This window comes from Aptenodytes forsteri, unplaced genomic scaffold (genome assembly GCF_000699145.1).
Source record: "Aptenodytes forsteri isolate BGI_AS27 unplaced genomic scaffold, ASM69914v1 Scaffold679, whole genome shotgun sequence".
In the NCBI taxonomy this organism is placed as follows: Eukaryota; Metazoa; Chordata; class Aves; order Sphenisciformes; family Spheniscidae; genus Aptenodytes; species Aptenodytes forsteri.
The window spans coordinates 1749344-1772557 of NW_008795924.1; the positions used below are offsets into that span (position 1 = coordinate 1749344).

Below are 23214 nucleotides of genomic sequence, written 5' to 3' on the forward strand. Positions count from 1 at the left end.
GCCGCGGTCTCGGCTGGTGCCGTGGAGCCTCGTCCTCCATCCCATAGCCCTGTTAGGTAACGTCTGGATAGGGAAGGAAAATCCTGAGCCGGTAATAGTCTGAGCCTTCGTTATACTTTCTCCAAAGCTGCATTGCAATTCACTTTTGGTGAATTAGTTCCTAAATTGAGCTCTGATTTACTGCTCCTCGCGCTTGTTTGTAAAATATTAACTCTGCTTCTTGATGTAGTTGCAGCTTGCATCTAGGTGGCTTAGTCTCTAATTTAATTTAAATGTGATTGCAATAGTCGAAGGGTTAAACCTCAAACTGAACGCGCTCAGTGCTAGGGCAGTGTCCTTGCTTTGTGAAACCTGCAGTAGATGTTCTCTTAAACTGCGTAGTTACTGGAAGATGTTACTGTCTGGTTGGAATTCTACTAATATCGCAGTAGATGACTTGCTAAGCTTCACATTTGTGATGTACATCTGCAATACAGATTACCTATAGTTGGTTTTTCTTTAGTGAATCAATCTTGTTTTCCTTTGAGGTCTTTAATTTTTACTGCAACAGGCAAGTGCAGCGCAGGGGTCAATACTGTGTTTTGGGTTTTTTCCCAGCATCAGTCTAACTTTTTTAACTTACTGCAGCCTCAGAGGGAGTTGTGGAGGTGATAAGTAGTTTAAATTTTAAACCTTCACTGGGGGTGGCAAAAACAATTAAAGAGAATGTTATAATTCTGAGCACAAAATTGCAGTGTCTTGCAGCATCTTTCTTTGAATATGGTCTTTTCTTATTCACTACAATAAGCTTTAATAGTATGAGTGTTTCTACTTCAGGGTAGGTTAGGTTAGAAAAATTTGGTTTCCAGGAAGCTAAAAATGCTAGATGGAAATGAATGCTGAGAGATAGGGATTAAAGAATAGACTCGTACCACCCTCAGTATTATCTTTTCATTGATGTCTTTATGTCAGTCTTACAATTGGTATATTTTTAGTGAGGAAGTATTACTTCTGACTTGCTCAAGGTGCATTTCTATGTGTTAGGTTTTTTTAAAGTTGATTTAATGGCTATTCTGCAAGTCAGACTGAAAACCAATTTAAGATGGTAGCCTAACTTTATTAAAGTTTGCAAGGGTAACCTGCATTGTATTTTCAATCAGAATGAGTGGAAATGTTAAAACCTTTATACCAAAGTCTTTTTGAAACATAATTGTGCAGGGTATGATAGGACAGCAACTGCTGTCCCAGCTGCTTTTCTATTTTATCTTTTCTGTACTTTTATTAAAAAAAAAAATCATGTGCAGGCAGTCTTCACCAAGGCTTAAAATGAGTTATGTCTGAACTTTTGTGAATCGTAAATAGGTAAATTGTATGCAATGTACGTGTTTGTAAAACTAAAAGATAAAACCATAGAGCTACAAGCCTGCTGTTTCAGACTAGATCAGGGAGTGGCTTTCTAATGCTATTGCCAGTGTTATTTATGATATTTTTTGCTTACTTAAGGCTTATATTTTACCAAGTCAATGGCTTTCTGCTTTTTCAAGCCGGAAGTGCTAAAGTCTCTGCAGAGTAGAAACAGTGTTTGGATAAATAATCTAGGATGTTACTTTACAACTGTCTGTTAAGCTGTTCCAAGTCCACGCTGCCAGCAAGAATTGTGCTTCTGAAAATGTGTTCCTGCTTTCTCCCTTGTATGAGTGTTTGTACAGTCAGTCAGATCTTGGAATTAAATCAGCTGAAATTTTTTTTCTGATTCTGTTTCCAGCTGTGTTGGTTTGCAGGCTTGACTTGATTGTGTAGTCACAAGTCCTAATGTCAGTATTGGGGATGAAGAAGAAATACCAGGTGCTTTTGCAAGTAATGGGACTTGCTGTTTCAGCAGCAACACAAACTTAAAGTGGCTTATGTCACAGTTGAAAAAGAAAAGAAGAAGGAAAAAAAAAATCCCCAGTCAAATCATCTTTTTCAGCTTATACTCCGTAGTGGGACTAAACTCTGGAAACTTTTTTTAACTGAAGAGACTATAAATTATTAAATGCTACCAATATTTCAAATACTGTCAGTATGCTGTAATAATTGCCACATTTTTCCAAGTCACTTTTATTTTGGTTTCATTCATTGAAATTGTGCTTTCTGAAGTGCATGTGATTCAGGCATGGAAGGGTTGGAAAGAAGACTAGTTAAAGGAAAAAATAGTGAGTCTTATCCTGTGAATTAGTTAATACTGATAGTGATTACTTGGTATGTGTCTGATCAGAAACTGTTTAATACAGTAGTCAGTTTTTTTGTTTGTTTTGGTTTTTTTTATCAGAGTAACTTGAATGGTATAAATGCTCAATTTATAAATCTACTTACAAAGTCCTTAACACATATTTTCAAAAATGCTGATTTTATTACTAAGTTGTGGAAGAAGGTCTAAGGAAGCAGTTTGAGAAGGTTAGAGACAATCTGATAGCTTGATGCCACCAAGAGGATAGGTCATTCTCTGTGTTCCTCCTTCATCAGCTGGCACTTGATCTGACTTCTTGGTGGGCTGATTCAGTACCCTAAGCTGTGAGAAAATCGTTTGCTTTTTGCTGATGGATTAGTTTCCTGCCAGCTTGCTGCACTGAATGAGCCCACAGGGTCAGTGCGAGGGGGCAGAGGTGGTGGGAGGAAGCTGGGCTTCTGTGCTCGTGGTCTGTTAGCTTGATTTTTCAAAACACATTCTTGTCTTTTATTTGGTGGAGTTTGGAAAACTGTTGTAGAAAGGGGTTGTTCTGCTTTCCCTCTGAGTGGATTCCCAGCCCCGCCCAGCAGTGATCTGATCTGGTGATTGTGTGCTTCAGGGGGAAAAGAGGCAAAAGCTGTTATTTTTCTGTTTGATCAATTGCTAAATTCAGTAGTAGAGAGGTTGAAGGAATGTGAAGTTAGCACAATTAAATCTTGAATAAATCTGACTGCAGGTTGACAATGTGTAATGTGAGGCTGCACCTTTCTTTAGGAAAACAAGTGGAAATATATGTTTATAGGGATTTTGGATTTTAAAAATAACGAATAATTTTGACTGTCTCTTACATTATTAAGTAACTGAAATCTGCAACTTTCATTCCTGTGAGGAAAAACTGGATCTCAGAAGTGCAAAGAACACATGGTCTTCACTTACATACCTTAACAGCTGCTTCTGTCCATGGAAACCTTTTCTATCTATTGCCCCCAAAATAATCCTGCCGTTGTGACATTCCCTGCTTATAGAGTAGGTGGCTGTAACGCATCTTTTCATCCCTACAGTATTACACATTATTTTTAATATGCTAAAGTATGGAAAGAATAATTTGGAAACCACAAGCCTGGACTTCAGGGCTTCCACCTGAATTCCAGTAATGCCTGATGAAGGGGAAGAACTGTTGGTAAAGATCAAGGGATCTGGTGGTTTTTAAAGTCTACACTTCACAAATTCAAGGTTAGAAAAAAACGGTTATTTAATAGTGAACACTAGTCTTGATCTGCTTACCAGCAGTGTTTGAATATAGGTAGGTTAAAGAAGGTTGTTTCTTCTCTCTCCTTCCACATGTCATGACAGGAGCCTAATTTGGCATTTTTAAAAAACTTAAAATTCACAAAGCGAAAGAGCAAAAAGTAGAAAAAGAATATGTATTAATAACAACAAAACCACATAGTAGCAACTCTAATTTAAGTGAGCTGTGGGAGTGGCTTGTGTGAACCCTCAATAAGTGTCAGTATAATGGGGTGTAAACTAAGTTCGGAGTGCTGCAGGCTCCTGGTGTTTGAAATTTTGGGTAGGGAGGGTTTCCTGGGGGTTGGGGTGGGGAGCGTAACAACTTCGAAATTTTAGGAGTTATTACCAGTCTTAGTAATATCCGGAGCAGATGAGGTGCAATGAATTCCTTTGAGGCTGGAAGTAATAAAGAAGTGGCATAATCCTGTAAAATGCAGTAGATTGAAGATAAAAGTTTCGAAGAAGGATGATCTGGAAACAAAATGTGGATCTTTAAAAACTGGAAAATGTTGTAAAGTCCAAAGGAGCTAGATGAAAATAAGCCAGCGGTTTAATTTTCTGATTTAGATACACAGTTGTCTTAAGGTTTTTTCTTCCTAAGTTTCTTCTCAGATCCTAGGCGTCCAGTTTCCACATTAATCTTAACATAATATAGCAAAGATTGTCCAAAAAAATGTATCAAATAGATGAAGACTTCAGTCATTTGCTTATGCTAATACTATTTCTCTACTGATTTCTTCAAAGCTTATTGACTTCTAAAAGCTCTAAAAAGGGTATGGGGTATGTTTATGGGCAAGAGCCTCCCTGTTGCTTCCCTCCCATTGTGCATTTCTTGGGTCCTTCTCAGTATTAGACCACCTGTTTTTGGACACAGCTCCTTCTATCTCGCCTGAATTTGTCAAGACTGTTATGTTTTGTGAACAGAAGTATTTTTCCTCAAATGAACAGCCTTAGTTTTGGTGTATATCCCTTCTTCAATCTTGCTTTGTCTAACTCTTCTGAAAAGAGTTGAAGACTTCTTATGTCTAAATCAATGCAATAACTCAGAACTCATCTCCATGGATTGTTTTCTTTTGAAGGTGGTCATAGGTTTAGGTTAAATTTGTTATTTGTAACTTAAACTAGTTCTCAATATTTGCACTGCCCTTTGCAGGGTTAGTATATGAGGTGGCTATAGTTTAGAACACCTTAAACGTTTTGCCAGAGAAGAATATGGCCTTGATCAACTTTGCTTTATTTCTGTTGCTCTTCGTATTAATTGAAAATCTGCTTTATCCTGCAAGCTGTGTCCCGTCTCTGCAGTATTGTATGGTAGGCAGTTGTAAACAGCTAAACTTTGTTTTAAGTTGTATGGAAGTGGTTTAAGCACAATTAAATTTTGGTTTAGCAAATGAATTTCTGAATGCTTAGTACAGAATGCCCATTAAGTTGAGTGCTCAGGTTTAAGAGATGTTACAAAGATGAAACAAGTGATTTTTGAGAAAAATCTGGTACTCCGGTGTCATTAGTGAGCATTCTTGATCAGAATTGACACAAAATTTAGAATTGTTTGTTTTTAGGAAAAAATAGAATTCTGCTGCTGACTTTTAAATTTTCTCTAATAGCTTAAAATAAGTAATATCTTCTAGGGTGTTCAAACCAAGTGTGTAAACCATGTGACTGAAGTTAAGCATAATACTGATTAAAAAAAAAGTTGAAAATGCTAATTAGGTTATGTCATTACCAAAGAAGATTACAAGTAGGTAATAGAGTAGGTGGGGTATTATTCCAGAACAGCATTTGAGTGTTTTGCACAGAATTGCATTTTCGGTTGGTGGAAAATTATGATTTACTTGGAAGCATGAAGCCTGCATATGTAATCACACTTGTGCAGGCAGAGTAGGATGTGCTCAAAACCTTCAAACTAGGCCTTCTAAACTGCAAGAATGTCCCAAAAAGTAACATAAATGTAAGTCACTGAAGGACCCAACCATGTTGTGCTTTCTGCATTCAAAAAGCACATCAGTTAGTCATCTCTGGCCGAAGTAGGGACCTTACTTAAGTCACTTCTTGTTGATTTTGTCTAAGTATGTGGCTGACAGTGCAAAGTATTCTGAGTTTCCTAATGCTAGAATTCAGTAGTAGATATTCAGTTGATTCACTGTGCATTTGCTATTAAATATAGGCATAAACAGCAAATTCAGTTGCTTAGTACCAAGTTAAACTGAATTGACTGAATCTGTTTATAAAATAGTAGGGCATTTGGTAGATTCAATTCTTGAACTGCATATATAGTAAAAGTCCACAAAACATTTTTTTTCTAGTTTCAGTTTTGGCACTAGATTTTATCCTGGAGTTTTTAAATATTCTTCATCCTGTTCTTTTTCTATTAAGGTTAATGTTGAAGAAGGAAAATGCGGAAGTCGCCATTTGACAAGTTTTATAAATGAGAATTATTTGAAGCTCAGGAATAAGTGAAGCTGAAATTTGAAAAAAAAGAAAGTGAATGCATGCTAATTATCAGACCAGAAGTCCCACTTGTAGAATATTGAGCAATTTGTGTGAAGTGGGGAAGATGAAAGAAGTCAGAATTTGAAACGGAAGAATGAAGAAAAGGAATAAAAATGAAGTTAAGATAAGAAGTAATCTGGAATCTGAAAGCACTACGCTAAGTAATTACTAGTCTGTTTATGTGTCCCTGTATATTTTGCTAAACATGCATGCATTATCTGTTTAATAGCAAAAGTATATGCAGGGTAAAGAAGTGTCTACCAGGGAAAAAAAAAACCTACTTAAAAATCTAGGCAGTTCTAATGCCAACTGCCCGGACACATAGATAAGAATTTTTACCATTTATTTCACTGGAGCTTGTTTACAGACCTTAGGTAAACGAGAAATTGTGTACAAATTAGGCTTTCAATATCTGCGTGCAGGAATCCCGTTCTGCTTCCAGAAGCGGAAGTGCTCATGGGTCTGGCAAGTCGGGGAGACACACCCCTGCAAGATCTCGATCTAAGGAGGATTCCAGGCGTTCCAGGTCAAAATCTAGATCCAGGTCTGAATCCAGGTGAGTTTATTTCTTTTACCTCTTCCTCCTCTTCGCAAGTCAGTTGATTGTCAGAGGTGAACTGAAGTCCAATGTAGCCCAATTCTGTTTCCAGAGATACCTGGTGATCTGTGGACATTGAATACAAAGGGGCATGTGTGGCTTCAGGATTTGAAAAGATGAACTATGAAGTAGGATCTTTTTGCAGCTTTTTCTAAGAGGTGGTCGGCTACATAGGCTTGTATCTCAGCTGATACAGTTTGGAGGTGGCCTGCCTTTTAGGTCTTAGAATAATGGCTAATTTCTGAGCAAGAAGCATTAGGAACTTGAGATGTTAGTTTTTCTGTGCATTAAAAGAAATACATGTGTCAGCAGATTTTCCATTTTAGGTCACATTAATGTATCACACTTTCTCATTGGAAGCAATGATGTTTCTGGAGTAGTTAATGGTATATTCCATGAAAAAGAAGCAATAGAGATAAATGTGAATTTCAACAGACGTCTGTCTGACCTTTTAAATGTATATTAATTTAGCTTGAAAATTAGCAGACTGGAAAGCTTTAAAGATTAGATGGCTTTCCAAGCTCTCAAAAAAAAATTGTGGAGAAAGTAGCTTGCTTATTGTATTTGTTACGTGGCAATGCAAATGTACACTATGAAAATGCCTTTTGCGCTGTATTACCTATCCTTATACTCATGTGCTAAACAAGCTGTGTGCAATGACAGAATTCCTCTTGAAACTGTTAACAGACATAACTGAGACATAAAATATGCTGACAGTCTAAAAATAAGACTATAAATGTCACTGCTAGCCAGTTTACATTGGCTTTACCAGGTGTGTCATGTAAGAGGTACATAATAAAGAATGGAGAGGCAACAAAACCTGTAAACGGGTGAATGACGTTATTTTCTTAAGAGTCTAGATAATTGAGTGCTGACTACAGAAACGAATGTGTTGATAGTTCCTTTACTCATTTGTAAGTGTTCAGGTTAAAAAACGTGGGTTTCAGCAGTGGGGTTTCCAGTTGAGCTGTTCACAATATACTTTTTATGTGTATGAGCAATGAATTAGGCTTGTCAAAGCCTGGGGTCAGGCTGGAGGAAGGATGACAACTCTGGAAGACATTGTGCTTATTAGCAGTCACCCATGAAGGAAAACACTATCAAATATTGTGTTTAGGTATCCTTGCAAGATCAAAGTGATCAGTTTGAAAGGCTTTTGTGAGAAGGGAAATACTTGGGAAATTTTGATGGCAGAGGAATGGGCTTGTTTTTTTCTGTGTACTTCAGGCACAGTCACAAGTGTCAAATCATGCACTTGGCAATCCCTGTAGTGCAAGAACGAAGATGTCAAAATAAATGAAAAAGGACTTGGTAGAGTAATACTGCTTTATGGGGTATGAAATTGGGGTGACCTCTGGAATTGCTAGTAGTGAGAGATTCACAGGACAGCTCAGGAAAGGTCCAGTCCAAAACCCTGCTCAAGGCAGTCAGCTCTGGGCTTAGACCATGTTCTCAGGGCTTTATCCAGTTGGGTTTTGAAAACCTCAGAGGATGGAGACTGTGCACCACCCTTGGGGAACCTTTTAATTTTAAAATAACAAGCAAGTCAGGGCCCAGCCCAGCATGTCTTTCAGCACCTTAATCCATAACCCCTAGGGATTCCATATGCTTTAAAGCACCGTGTTTCTCACTTGCAGAATAACCATAACACTGTGTAAGAATGCAATCATAAATAGTATAAAATGCTGGAAGAAGCAAATACAAGATCTAGAATTTACGAGAAACCTGGCAAATCATTTACTCTTTAAAGAATATGCTGGCAACTGACTTTCTACTTTTTAATGAACAAAAGTAGAAGCTTATGACTACCACAGCTTCCTGAGCATTTAACAGCTGTCTTGAAAACACGTATGGCTGGAAATACTGGAAGTATATTGCAGGGTGAGAGTGTGATCATTAGCAGATTTGGGCAGAATTGTGTCAAGGCACATATTTAGAAACAACATACATATATCTCTTTCAGTGCCGTCACATGGTTGGATGTGATCATGAGCCAGTCATCTAACTCTGGCTCTCAGCAGAGAAATAACCTTGTGAGAACTTTCCTATTTCTTAGTAGTTTCTGTTGCAAATGTATTTTTGAGTTACCAGCTTTATAAATTAAACTTTGATTTGGGAACAAATCTGTGTCCTGGCGTATTTATCAGTTGAGGTGTGGATGTACTTGATTTAAAAATCTGCTTTTTCTGAAGTTGTCATCATCAGCATAGCAAGCTTGTTATCTTTGGCTGACTCTGTGAAGTCTAAACAATTCTTAATGAAGGAATAGGATTTTCAGCTGCGGTGGCTTTGCAGCAAAGGAGCATAATGGCAGTATGACATGTAAGGCAGCAATATAAGCAGTGCCTATTTAAAATAAGCCTTGTTCTCTTGCATAATGGATTTCCTGGTTTAGAAGTGTCCAGCTCTCGTTCAGTGTAATGGGTGCGTTCTGTCACCTGGAACATCAGTTCTGTGTTTGCCTTAAATTTTTTTTCTGTGTCAGCAGTTGGAATGTGGCTGTATGTGTGTGTTAAACTTCTTCTTTTATTATTATTATTTCTGTCTTTCTTTACTGTCTTCCCTGCCTCAGGGAAGTTTTCTCTCCCTTTTTTTTTTTTTTTTACTTTTGGTTGCCAAAAATATTTAGAGGTGTTGTAATGGGACATGCTGAATTAATTTCTCCTGGACATGTATACATGCTTCAAGTTGAGGAAGACAGAACTTAGCTGGCTCACTTCTGATGAGGTTGAAGGTGTTTTTTTAAGGAGGCCTGTAATGTACAGAGCGTATATCGTGCAGTTTGGCTGTCTGGTGACACTACTGTGGAAGAAGCTGTTAAATGCTCAGGAGTAAAAATGGGTTCAGGTGAAAAGCTTCATTCATGCCAGTGTAGTGGTGTGGTGGTGTTACTGTGAAACACAGTTGTGCAATGATGGTAGCTTATGGTCTTGGTCAGTACTTGCTACCTTGGCTTCCACAAACTAGAGGAAGGATATTTGACACAAACAAGAGTCTGAAGATTAACAGTGTATGACTAAGAGCCTTTGAATATTAAACTGGTTATTGCACTTCTTAGCCTTGCAGCAATTTTCTTCGTAGTTGTGTGGAATGCAGATTATTCAGTGACTGCCATCAGCAGGCCAAGCTGAGGCATAATATTCCAGTTTAAGTGCCTGCCCAGCTTTTCAACTAAGATTGTGTTGGGAGGGCTGAGGGTTTAGTAGAAGGAATTGGAGTGTTTCAGAACCTCATCTCCATAGATATAGTGCTGTCAGAAAACATTTCTGGAACTGTTCTGAGGAGGCCTGGGCTGAAATTAGTGAGCAGTTGTACCATTGCCTAAATACACTTGAAGTGTGAACATGTAAACATTCATGAACAGCTAATGTTAAATAACTGTTGAAATACCAGAAGGTAAATAAGCTTAGTACAACTTAATTTCTTCAATTGTGTTAAGATCTGTTTCAGGGGCATTTGCCAGACTTCTGTGCTTGTAATTATGCACTGTGTAAAAAGTGTATTTGCTTTTCAGTGTCACTGAAAGCAGTGCTATTCTGAGTGCTAGAATAAGCAGAAGTGTGCACCTCTGCAATCATGCATGCTTTATGTTAAGTCATATTTTTTCCTGTTCTCTTTTTCTGTTAAGTCTTTAAAAGAAAGGCATCCCAGCTATTTTTACTTCAACGCTACTGTAAATGCTGAGAATATTCTAAGCATATACTGTGTCAAACCAGATAGCCTTGTTAGAGAAAGTTAAAAGCTATTGCGTAATTAAAAGCTAACTAAAATGGAAGTTGAGGTTCCTGTTCTGCAGTAGAAATGTTCTGAGAGCATCTACAGTAATCTAATTGTAAAGATTTAGCACGCAGTCCTTGAGAGTAGTGACTAAATTGATTATAGCTGAATCATGCGGTACTGCAGGTTTTTAGGAAATGCTTATTTGGGCTTTTTGTTTGTGAATATCTGACGTATTTTTGAAGGGTTAAAAAAATCAAACAAAGCCAACACTGTACCTTTTTGGTTTTTTTTTCCTCAGATCTAGATCAAGGAGGAGTTCCCGTAGACACTACACAAGATCACGCTCTCGTTCCCGCTCTCATAGGAGATCCAGAAGTAGGTCTTACAGTCGGGATTATCGGCGACGACACAGTCACAGCCATTCACCCATGTCTACTCGCAGACGTCATATTGGAAACAGGGTATGTCTGTTATAAAAGTAGATGACTCATACTTAGTCCCGAATACATCCTGAAATCACTCAATTAATTAATTGGGATTTTCCAGAAAAACATTCTGCTTCCTGCTCAGGTCTATTTAAAAGATATTGTTGAGGTTAATTGTCATTTGGCTTTTGATAAGCCATGGATCTCCATAAGTTTGCTTAGGAATGTGGGGTGGGGGGGTCTTGTTTGTTTGTCTGTTTAACAAATGCCTTTAGAAGTGCTACCAGTGCAGATTGTTGTCACTATACCTGCTGTAATAAATGAGCGAATGTATGCTGTGAAGGATGGGGGTAGAATTAGGAGGGAGAAACATTTGTGCTTTTCTTGATTGAAAGCCTGGAAAACTAAAACATTTCATTAAAAGCTGTTTTGATGGTGTCTTTATTAAACGAGCAGGCAAACCAGCTTGCTTTTAGCTGCTTTACAGGCTCAGGTGGCTGAGCATGGTGTGGTTTGTGCTAAAGTAGGGGGGGAAAGCGATAACTGACACAAATGAAGATGTGATCCAGGCCTCTGTGTGTGTGTGTATATATCTCTCCACATTCAACAGCTAGCCTTTGGAGGGAAAACTTTTTAAATACAGTACCTATTATGTGCTGTAAGTGTAGTTTGTACAGTATCCCGAGGAATGCAAAGTATTTTTGTGAAAGGAGGCTTCTGTATCTGTAGGTTTGATTGTAATAGTGTCTATTAGCAAGTTAACCCAACCTGAATCTCAGCAGTGTCTCTTTTTTGTTTTTGCTTTGGCTTGAAGCTCTGACACTCAACTAGTGAAATACCTTGTACTGCAAATACAAGCAATTTTATTCTAACACCTATCTACCTATCCCTTCCTTTAGGCAAATCCTGACCCAAATTGTTGTCTTGGTGTGTTTGGATTGAGTCTGTACACCACAGAAAGAGATCTGAGAGAAGTTTTCTCCAAGTATGGTCCAATTGCTGATGTTTCCATTGTGTATGATCAGCAGTCTCGGCGTTCAAGAGGATTTGCATTTGTGTACTTCGAAAATGTTGAGGATGCTAAGGAAGTAGGTTGGGGTACAGAATGTATGGCATGTTTGCTGTGTTCTCAGTTGCTGGGATGTATACTCTGTAACAGGATATAGCCCCGGGGAAACTCGCTGTTTGACCTTTAAAATGGTATAGGAGCCTTTAACGTTAATTCCTTTTGTCTGTATGAAATAATCATAATGCAAGCTTGTCCACAGTATCTTCTCTTCCCTGCCTTCTCAGGGGCTAAAAAATACTTGGCACCTCATAATAAATGTCAGAGTCTTAGCTCTAAAGGTGTCTACTGTGTACCAGAGGAGAGAGTGGAGAGGCATGAATACTGGTCCCTGTGCAGGGTGAGCTGTTGTGTAATTCACAAAAGCAAACTTTGGGCTAGCCATAGTGCAAACTATGCCAACAAGAAAAGAAAATAGAAACACAGGCGCTCTGTTTTAATTATGAGATGAGAGTTCCTTCCTAACTCCACATGTGATCTTATATTTAATAACAGGCATGTTCAGAGTGGACCAGACGGCCATTTCAGAGTTCTCTGTAGGAGTGCTAACATGCATTCTGCTGACATCTAGTGCTTCGGTCTGAAAGGGGGGAGCGGGGAGGGGAATCTTTTCTGAAAATAAAAGGCTGGGCAAATGTACAGTGGCTTCCTGATCCCTGCAGATGTCCACGGGAAACCCTAAGGGATTCAGTAAATTGAAGCATTGTCAATACCATATAATATATTATAGGATTTGTGCTTGCAAGTGCTACAGAATTAACAGGGAATTCTATACTCGCCAGGTATAGAATTCCACGCTCAGGCCAGTCCTTGGAGAGCAGTATGCTTATGGACTGTAATTAGGCTTATATTCTGCATAAATTACACTACTTAGTCTCTAGTGTCTTCTTTTCCAAATTTGGCATAAAGACTTCCATGTTAGGTTGGAGCTTTGGATGTAAGTCCTGCTACTTGGCAGAAAAAAACCAAGGGTTTTGGTTTTTTTCATTCAGATTTACTTAGGACTCAGATATTACTGTATTCAAGATAATGGTAGGTTTTGAGGATGTATTGGAGGAAAAAAACCTTAAAAGTTAACAGAAGAGCATTGTTAAATGCTTTGCTTCATGTGTGTTGGAGTAGTTACATCCCCCTACATAAGCATGTTCAAAGGTTCGTCTTAATCATGTTAGAAACAGGTACTGAAATAATTGTTAAATTATGTTCCTTTTAGGCTTTTTATGCAATATAAGTCACATTTTAAGTGGTTACTGAAGCTTATATCCAACTGGCCTAGAATGTCTTAGAGTTTAGGTTTGGTGTTATGTATAAGGCATAAGTGAAACTTGGGTGTGCATCCTAACAGCCATTTTAGGACTTCTCTTAATACTTGAAGCAGTGGTTAGAAACTTGTGTTGGTAATAAAGTTCATACTTACAGCTAATTTTATTTTATCACCCTGCTCAGGCAAAGGAACGTGCCAATGGAATGGAGCTGGATGGAAGAAGGATCCGGGTAGACTTCTCCATAACAAAAAGACCTCACACACCTACCCCTGGAATCTATATGGGAAGACCCACTTAGTAAGTTACCTGTGTGGGTTTTTTTCTAAACCAGTGTGGGACAGGATTAATTGTCTTGTGTTTTGTTTTCTGTATCCTCTCTGAGAGACCTGATTCTGTGTGTTTTTCCTAGTTTATCAGGCTTTTGCATTAATGCACTGTTCTGAAAGCTGTTCCCTTGCTTCTGACTTGTGTGCTGTACAGTATGTGGATGTTTCAGTACTAGAAACTAAAATACAAAAATCACTGTTGATGCCTAATTACGTTTTTTAAAAAAAGTCTCCTTAAGACCTGTGCTAACGCTGATGTGGTGAAAACTGAAAAACTCAACTGATAAAGGAGGCTCTTCAGAATTAAAAAAAAAAGACTACATGTGGACAGCCATCAGTAGTAATGCATAGCTTTGCAGCTTTTTAGATAGGAGGGGTTAATTTATATAGCACTTGTCAGTGACTGATCTAGGGTCAGCCTGGATTACAGTGAGCAGAAACCTGTGTTCCTTAGTTACACAGCCCAGACATGAGCTATCTAAACATTTAAATAAGTCTACAGTAAGATTTTTTGACAATTTCTAAATTATTTTAAGTTGTCCTATGTACCTTCAAATATTAATGTCTTTTGCAAGCTCAAGTTTTCAAGAGTGAATTAACAAATACTAGTTGAGCAGCTGTGTGGTGCAGTTTGCCCTATCCACAGAGTATGCTTTTGACTTGCCAAGAATGTAAATTGTTTTCCCAAGTCATTTCCCAGTTGTTTTCCCAAGACTTTCAGTTTATGGTGCTGGTGGTTATGTAGTTGATGTTGCGTTGAGACTGCAGGTTATTTTTTTAATGGGAAAGTTTTTCCAAAAGGAGCTTTCTGAGAGTTAAAAGTGAATGAAGAGTTGTCACAGAATGGAATTTCTCATGTGCCTGTGATATCAAAAGGTTAAGAGATTTCAGACCAAGGAGGAAAGTAGCTGTCTTAAAGTTCAAGCATTTTAAAAAGCAATTATTTAAGTAGTTCTGTTCCCATCTGCACTGATGGGAAAGTAGGAGTGCTCACAATCATTTCAACTGTGAGGATGCAAGGTAATAGTATAACCCAGTTAAAATGGTGTATACTTGACTGACTGTATGCCTACTGAAAAGCACTGCAAACAATGTTTTATATTTTATTAAATGTAATTCTCTTTCACTACTTGTAGTGGCAGCTCACGACGACGAGATTACTATGACAGAGGGTATGATAGAGGGTATGATGATCGTGACTATTACAGCAGATCATACAGGTGAGGCAATGTTTGTAATATTCGACTGCTTTTTAAACTGTGCTTTCTCATCTACTTTTCTACCTATATAAGTTAAGCAGTTCATCCTACATATGTATGCCAAAATATTTTTGCACTTGCTGTCATTCTGGAATCTTACTATGAAATCTTTACCACAAATCAGATTGGTCAGATCGAGAAATACTTTGTGATGTTTAACCTGTGGCATGAGTTAGTCCATAACGTTTTTTAAATCTGCATTAAGTTTTGAAAGACAAAGTATGTTCTCTGTACTCTGATTTTAAAAGACACTTTTGTTCATCTGTTAGCATTGAAATGGTGGGCATGCAGGTGCAGATCTAACATTTGAGTTGATACTATAGTGCCAAGTTACATTTTTAGTGTAACGTGGTAGACAAAAAGTGGGAAGTTTCTGCAGTCACCAGTATCCCCTACTAATAATTATGGCACCTCAAATGTTGCCAAAAGTAAGGAATCGGGGATTTGAACATTACCTGTTCTGTATTGGACATTTGCATTAAAAAGCTATTTCAACATACTCCATTGGGTTAGATGTGTGTGTTTTACTTGAAGGACTCACACCTCCTATTTCTGTCTGTTTTCAGTCTAAACTTCGGTGTTTGGCAGCATAGTAGTTAGCTGAAAGAGGTGAATATTCAAGTGGTAATATACATTGTCAGAGGGCTAGTAAAGCTGGTAGAAAATCTGTTGAAAACATGGTTGGTATGTAATTGATTTTGGTGATAGAGCAAGTTTGTCTTCTGTGTTTTCCATTAAGACTGCCAACAAGACTTGTCCCCTTTGAAATCCTCCACAATTTCTGGGACACTATTAAGTTGGACGCAAAGATAAGAGTTCTTTTTTTTCTGTCTGCAATTACCAATCATTCGTGTAGTTGCAGAATTCTGTAGTAGTACTTCCTAAGTGGTTTGCAAAGCTTAAATGCATCAGCAATGGGTGGATTTATGATTGTTCCCTGATGGCAACCATGTAGTCATTGAAATACATGAATTCAAATCACATTATCGCATTATAGCTCAAAGACAAAAGAAGTAATAAATTTTGTGATCTTAGCTTTCAGTGTACTCCTCTGTTGCTTTCTAGGTGTAGAAGAAAATACCATCTTAGTACTTTTATTGATAGCTGTATGGTCATTGTCAGTGACTGAGGGCAGCTATCTCCTCCTTCCACTCCTACTACTTTCAGCCAGTTTTTCTCCTCTCGGGCTGTTGGCATTGTTTCCAATCTGTTTCTCCCCTCCCTGCCTTGCTGTTGTCACTTAAATCAGGTGCCTTGCTTCTACAGTGCTTAAATGCTGCTGTGGACAGGGAGGGGGTCAAGGTGCTCTACATCATCACAGTGAACACGAGACAAGTGTTCTGCTTGCGTTTCTGGGAAGCAGTCGTTAGGGTGGTACTTTGCCTCTAACAATCCATTTTCTTAAAACATCAGTGGTTTGAACATTTTGGAGAACTGTAGCAGTTAAAATCTGAACTTGATACTGGGCATACAAGAACCAAGATGTGTTGGGTTTCACTTTGCCAGCACTTGTATGTAGGCTTTCATTTGTGGTAGATGGCTATTTGACCAAACTTCCAGTTTGTTTCAGAGCACAAGGTACAAAAACTTGCTTGGGATAGTTAACATATCCTCATCTCACTTAATGTACTAAAAGTAATTAACTGAAATCTAGTGGGTAAATTAACTGAAGCAGCTTGCCAAAGTGTTGGGGAACAGAAAAGACTTGCAACATAGCCTGCTAAGCAGGCTGTTAAGAGGTGCTTCTAGCTTGCTTCTCCCACTTTCCGTTGGTTTTTTTTTTGTATGGGGTTCTGATGTAAACCTATCAAAATGGCAAAGGCACCTAAGGACCAGCAAAAGATATGGGGCTATGCAGTATTTGGTAAGAGCTTTACACCATTGGTCTTTCTTCTTGCACTACTTCATAGTACAAGTTTCCTTATTCTTTCATAAATGGTCAATCAGGGTGTACTGGTTGTCCTTAAAATCTGTTGCTTGTGTGTTCTTGAAATGTAATTTATTCCTTGTTTAGATTATGGCATGACCCTAAATTTTTAGTGCTTAAGTGTTACCTCTTTCATTCCTGATAGTGAACAGTGGCTCAGATGTTTGTAAAATGTTATCAGAAGTTGTAATTACGTTAGTTCTGGGGCATGCTAGTGAGAATAGTTGCAGACTGTGATAGTGACTGAACATAAAGAAGAGTACATGCATTAGATGAGGAAGAGCAGACTAGTGAGAAGTGATGTGAGAAGATGGACTACATAGTGTACTAGTTTGAGTGTAGCATACCAGAATTCATGGCCATGCTTCAGTCCAGCTTTTTGAGGCAGTCCTGTGCTGGCTGATGTTCTGACCCTCCTACATGCTCTCCCATCCTGTGTCTGTTTTGAACTAGGGCTTTGGGGTGGAAATACTCAGAATATTGACAATTCCAGCAAGGGTGATTTCCATTTCCTACCTTTTAAAAAAAAAAAACACCAAGCCAACAAAAAACCACACCCCAATGTTTTAAAGCTGCAGAACCTTCATAGCAGATATTGAAAGGGTGAAAGTAAGCCACAAATGGTTTGTGTGTGGCTGCTTTAAAAATACCATGGTCTGCCCGGGTTTGATCCCGGCTTTCTTGTTCTCCAGCTATTGGTCGTTTGAGGGAGAGAGAATAGCGTTGTGTATGTCATGAGTGTTTCCTTTAGGAAAGTAAAGTTAGAATTGTTACAGATGCAGTAGAGCACTGCATAATAGTACTCCACCCTAGAAAATCAATTGGTAACAATTACTTCGAATTTTTCCCTTCCTTGCCCTCTGTGCAGTGAAGCCTTAAGGGAAATACAATTTCAGATGAGAATTGTCATGTTAAAACTTAAATTTCTCTTCATTGCTGTGGGATGCTTAATCTTGTTGGGAAAAGTATCTGTAAACTGAACAATAACCTTAAAAAACAAACAGAAACCAACTTGTACACTGGCTAGCTACCAAATGGAGATGTTGTTAAAAAAAAATTAAAAAAGGAGACCTGCTGATTGAAAGTGTGGTGTCGTGTTTTGGGGGTTCTTTGTCCTTCACATGATTTACAGCCTTTCTGAGCTGCTGTGAGACATCTGTGGCAGTGACTGTTCCATACTTGATTTAGTCTCCTCCTGGTAATGCTTTGCTGTATCTAAATCTGTGGAGGTACCAGCCCAACCACTTAATATCGTTAAATACTATAATGCATTGTTCCAGTTTTAGGCAGCTTCTATATAAGGAGAAGTTATACCACAGTTCTTAAATGCCCTTGTTTAAACATGATTGTGAAGTGTTAAAATGTAAGGGTGTGGGTTTTTTTGCTGCCTCCATCTTGGAATCAACTTTTTCTTCAGGACAGTGAATTGATCTTGCTACTTTAAAAAAATAAATAAAATGGCTTGCCTCGAGTGGGTAAGCGTCTGAGAATATAATTGGTCTTAGAAGTGAAGGCTATGTACTGATCTTACATTGCTGCTCGTTGGAGAGTATGACATCGTAAAATACAATATTGGTCAGCTGGAACATGAGTCCTCTTTAACTGTTCCTTGACACCAAGTTTAGCCAACTCATTCCAGGAATCCATAAAAGTGAATGTAGTGAAGTAATTTAGCATTATCCAGTGTAGGAACCAATGTTTTCTTGTCTTCACATCATTTTCTTATGCTTGATGATGCTTTTTGCTTGTACAATGAACTTCTTGTTTATTTTTAAAATTTTCAAAAGTCGTTCTGCTTTTGTATTCACAGAGGAGGTGGCGGTGGAGGAGGAGGAGGATGGAGAGCTGTTCAAGACAGGGATCAGTTTTACAGGTATGCTGGGAAAGCTTTCAGTGTCTGGTCAACAGTGGAAATATTCTTATGGTATTCTTTTAGTGTTCTATGAATCAAGTCTAGGATGTCTTTAAACACATTAACAGAAACTGGGTGGATGCTGAGTCTTTTGTATTCAGAGGAGGTGGCGGTGGAGGAGGAGGAGGATGGAGAGCTGTTCAAGACAGGGATCAGTTTTACAGGTATGCTGGGAAAGCTTTCAGTGTCTGGTCAACAGTGGAAATATTCTTATGGTATTCTTTTAGTGTTCTATGAATCAAGTCTAGGATGTCTTTAAACACATTAACAGAAACTGGGTGGATGCTGAGTACCTGTAGCTCTTCAGTGAGCAGTGCAATTCATTTCAAAGGTTCCCTCATTACTATGTAAAGGGGTGAGGTTGGTATAGGGATGGGTTAGTGCAGCTTTGCGCAGGAAAAACTTGTGATTTATGCCAAGAAGTTAATGTCCTGAATGTTTGGGGATTTTTTTTTTTCATTAGGAGATTAGTGGAACTAGGCAAGGAAACGCAAAACTTTGGAATGCCTGGATTGGAGGGATTTGGGGGTGGGGTTGGTTGTAGCAGTGACTGCTACTCAAATCAACTCTTCATCTCGAAACAAATAATGTAGATTAAAAGTTAAGGTGTGATTTGGCTTACACAGCTTGTTTGGGACGTTCTTGGCTTGAAACACTAAGATCGCACGTAGTCAAATTGTGAATGCAAGAGAGCTTATACTTTTATTAGCCCAAAGTAGTATTACTCTGACCCGGTAATAAAAAGAATACTAAGAAAACTCACATCTTTGCTTTGTTACCCAGTAGAAATGTTGATCAGCTCTTTATGTGCTTATTAGCTTTCCCAAGTACACTCTTTGATACTAGGATTGGGTTAGAGGTATCCATATCAAGCTGCTGCCACTCACTTGCCCCAGGCTTTAACAAAGGGATTGTTTCTGTTGCCCTCTTTCACAGGAGGAGGTCACCATCCCCATATTACAGCCGAGGGGGCTACAGATCTCGATCCAGATCTCGATCCTATTCACCTCGTAAGTAGTCTTGGAGCTTGCATATCAAAAACAAATTTCCACTTTGCCTGAACTTCTTCTTTTGAGGTTTTGCGTCCATAAAGACTATTCAACTTCAGCGTGGTTATTTTTTTTGAACGACAGTTCCCTTTAATGTTTCATTGAGCAACTGGCAACCTTGAGGACAGTGCAAATATTTAGTTTGCAAAAAAATAAACTAGGCAATACCACTTGTTTAAAGAGTCTGAGGTACCATTTCTTTCTCCGAAACTCTGTTAAAACAGGAGTTTGTAGTATGCTGACAGTTTGGTTACCTCTAGGACAGCAAGGCCGAATTCCCAAGCCTCGCATATTCTAACACTGAAACTAAATTTCCCAACATAACTTGTTAAAGAGGAGGTTAACTTCATCTGAGGTCCAGAATAGTGCTTTTTTTCTGGATTGCTTATTTGCATGGAAGATAAAGCTGCATTTTGATGGCAGAAATTTAATAAAACACAATAGCATTCCTAGCATACTCCCTTTGTAATGGATACAGAGTGAATGAATAGGTTGTGTTCTCATGTTTACCCTTTGTGTCCAAATGAAAACAAGTGTAACTCCTCTTACTGATACCAGGGAACAGTTGCAATGTGAATTCTCATTGTGCGCTGAAACATCAGCCCTGGGCATATGACGGGAATTGGGGGTTTTCTGCACAAAGGAACTTACTGGCAGAACGGTACTGACTGCTGGACTTTGTCATAGACAAATCATAAGGCTCGAATTCGATGCAGATTTGAGGCGTGGCAGTGAATTTAGAAAGAAATCTTAAAAATCTGTCAATCCTTGGGAGTCTAATAGCGTATGTATTTTGTTTTTTTTCTTTCAGGTCGCTATTAAAGCGTGACATGTAGAGGAATTTCTAGCTACAGCGTTTGAGTTGAAATTGCAAGTTTGTGGACAATATTTTTATTGTCTCTTCTGTTTAAACAAGTGAACAGTGCCTAGTGAATAGGTGACTTTTACACCTTTTATGAAGACTACTTCCGTGATGTTAAATGCTGTTTCATTCTGCATATTTGTGTAGTTTGGTGCTTTGTTTCAAGTTGTGTTTTGAAAGGAGTATGTTTTGCATGTATTTTTTTAGTCTCAATTTTGACTTCCGAAAGGTTTCTATTGTAAAGACAAACTGTTCAGTTTTTTCTACTGATTCCAAGGTATTCTGAAGATCAAAACCTGTGTAAAATGCTTTCAAAAAGTGACAAATAAAATAAAAAGAAGTTTGTTTTTTCTTTTCCTACTTACTTTTCCCAAGTGTAAGTTATGGGTTGAAAAGAGACTACAACACTTGTACTGTGTATTCTGGCATCATGTTTAAAGCCCAGAAGTAAAATTCACCCTCATTTTGTGTTGCTGGGTAGTTGTTCTCTAAATGTAATACCTTCAGGTATGTAAACCCAGTGCGTAGAGAAGTCCGGGTGCAAATTGTACAGCAGCAGGAGCAAGAAACATCACTTGGCAGCACTGTACGCATGGAGCAAGACTTGTCGTAAACTCTTGGTAATGCTGTTGAGCTTTGAGGTGGGTGAGCTGTTAGCAGATTATCACCTGCAACATGTAAAGCTTTAAATAAGGAGAGGGCTTCAGTGGAAGTAGATCACCATATGCTTAGAGAAGGCAATGAAATAACCTTTAGACTACTTTGATTTTTCTTGCTTCTTCACTGATGATTGTCCTTCTTTTAAAGAGTACATCTTCATCTGCTTATGCCATATAACTCTCAAATGATGCTTTCCTACCGCTATAGTACCATTTTGCCTACTCGGATTCATGAACTTCATACACTTACAGGAAAATTCTGTGCAAGACTTGAAAGAACTTTTGTCAGACTAGAACTTCCCTCAGCCTTGTATCATAGCTCCAATGGTGACCAAGCACAGAGGACTAGAAAACAGTGCAAGAGCAGTGAGATGCTAGGCTACATCTGCCACTGTTCTCTCTGCTTTTGAACACAAATTCCTCTACTTTTTTTTCCTGCATAGCAATTTCCACACTTTTTTTTTCATGGACTAAGAGTGGTTACAGGACCCTGTGGACCTGCAGCCTCTTGACCTTTATTTTATGATTTTCCCCTGTTCCTGTACGGGAATGGGACAGCTACCTGCTCTCCATGCATTTCTGTGCCATTTCTCATCAGTGGCCTCTGTTGTCTCTCGTCTTAATGTGGTTTTCAGATCTAGTCAGATCTTTGTATGGAAGCTTTCAATAACTTGATCTGTTCTTTCAGAGGGGGGGGGTGAAAGGAAGGACCAGGATGGCACACAGTGTCTCACAGGTTGAGGAACCTGTGGGTTTATATAGTAACATAATGTTGATTTCTTTCTGAGCACCATCTTGCACTTAACCCTGGTTTGGTTCTGTTAAGTACTACTGAGCTGGAGGTTTTCATACAGTGACTTCCAAGGGCTTGCACTGGAGGATGAATGATCAGGAGCCTGCCTCTGCAGCCTTCCTTTCGTTAGAGAATTTAAAACATGGCTGTATGGCACTCGGCTGTAAAGAGAAGTGCCGCCAAAGCCATCACAGGTTGGGATTTAAGTGGTAAGCCTGTTTTACCCCCAAATTTTTATGCAGTGGAAGCTATTCTTAATGGTCCTGTTAGCCCAACAAAAAACCAGATAATCCCAGGGCAAGTGCTTGCAGACTCTCACTACATCTCATTTCTTTTGGGAACAGCCAGTCATTTGCTGTCCCATGAAGGATAAATGCACTTAAGGTTCTTCATTTAAGTGCTTCTAAAGTCCATTTTTCGTTTTTAGAATCGGCACTGAATCACTCAGTTTTTAGCTATTATCTATTGCATTTAAAAGATCTTGGGCAAACGCTACATTGTATGTCATAGAATAGTTTGGGTTGGAAAGGACCTCTGAAGGTCATCTAGTCCAACCCCCCTGCCGTGGGCAGGGACATCTTCAACTAGATCAGGTTGCTCAGAGCCCCGTCCAACCTGACCTTGAATGTTTCTAGGGATGGGGCATCCAGCACCTCTCTGGGCAACCTGTGCCAGTGTTTCACCACCCTCAGCGTAAAAAATGTCTTCCTTATATCTAGTCTAAATCTACCCCCCTTTAGTTTAAAGCCATTCCCCCTTGACCTGTCGCAACAGGCCCTGCTAAAGAGTTTGCCGCCATCTTTTTTATAAGCCCCCTTTAAGTACTGATAGGCTGCAATAAGGTCTCCCCAAAGCCTTCTGTTATCCTGTGTAGTAAATCTAATGATCTAATTATTTTTTAACCTTGTGTTGGAGGAGATGGATTGAGCTTTTCACACTGGTTTACAGTGAGACTATTTTTTGTGTAGAATGGGTGGTATACTCATTCCTGGACTCAAAAAATTGCATTCTGGACTGATGTAGGGAAGAAAATGCTTTCCCCTTTTGCTCTGGGAAGCAGTTTGGCAAATTCTGTGCAATCGCATGAAGCAAGAGACTGAAGAAATAAGCCTTACTTGTGGCAGCTGCCTGGAGAGGATGGCAGCTAACAGCAGTGCACCAGCTGTCTTAGATTTTTTGCAATACCTGGTATTTTTTATAAATCTGTATCAGTTTTTACTGTCTGGATGTAAGACTAGACAACAGGATTTCAGCAGTAGTATCCCCTCCCTAATCAAGTTGGTACTCCCTTTTAAGCATCCCGTGGGGTGCTGTTGTGTTTCACCCTCAGCTGGCAACGGAGCCCCCCACAGCCACTCGCTCACTCTCCCCCTCCTCCCCCAGTG

General features: G+C 38.9%; 1 protein-coding gene across 2 annotated transcripts; it reads left to right on the top strand.

Annotated features, from left to right (window-relative positions):
• The first annotated feature begins 5063 nt into the window (after positions 1–5063).
• On the top strand, positions 5064–20722 carry TRA2B (transformer 2 beta homolog (Drosophila)). 2 transcript variants are annotated; one of them, XM_009284974.2, is made up of 9 exons: positions 5066–6129; positions 6391–6524; positions 10585–10747; positions 11611–11799; positions 13224–13339; positions 14505–14588; positions 18365–18427; positions 19403–19476; positions 20327–20722. In XM_009284974.2, the coding sequence occupies exons 3-9, from the start codon at positions 10715–10717 to the stop codon at positions 20335–20337; spliced, it is 570 nt and encodes a 189-aa protein (XP_009283249.1). In that variant the 5' UTR covers positions 5066–6129; positions 6391–6524; positions 10585–10714; the 3' UTR covers positions 20338–20722. The 2 variants fall into 2 exon arrangements, with proteins under 2 accessions (XP_009283250.1, XP_009283249.1); XM_009284975.2 differs by lacking the exon at positions 20327–20722 and having other exon boundaries at positions 5064–6129; positions 19403–19484.
• Positions 20723–23214: the final 2492 nt, after the last annotated feature.

Bases quoted from the DNA above. Each gene is read 5' to 3' on its own strand.
- TRA2B (XM_009284974.2), top strand. From the start codon at position 10,715: ATGTCTACTCGCAGACGTCATATTGGAAACAGG. The intron at 13,340-14,504 runs GTAAGTTACCTG...CACTACTTGTAG, and splicing joins TATATGGGAAGACCCACTTA to TGGCAGCTCACGACGACGAG. The intron at 18,428-19,402 runs GTATGCTGGGAA...CCTCTTTCACAG, and splicing joins GACAGGGATCAGTTTTACAG to GAGGAGGTCACCATCCCCAT.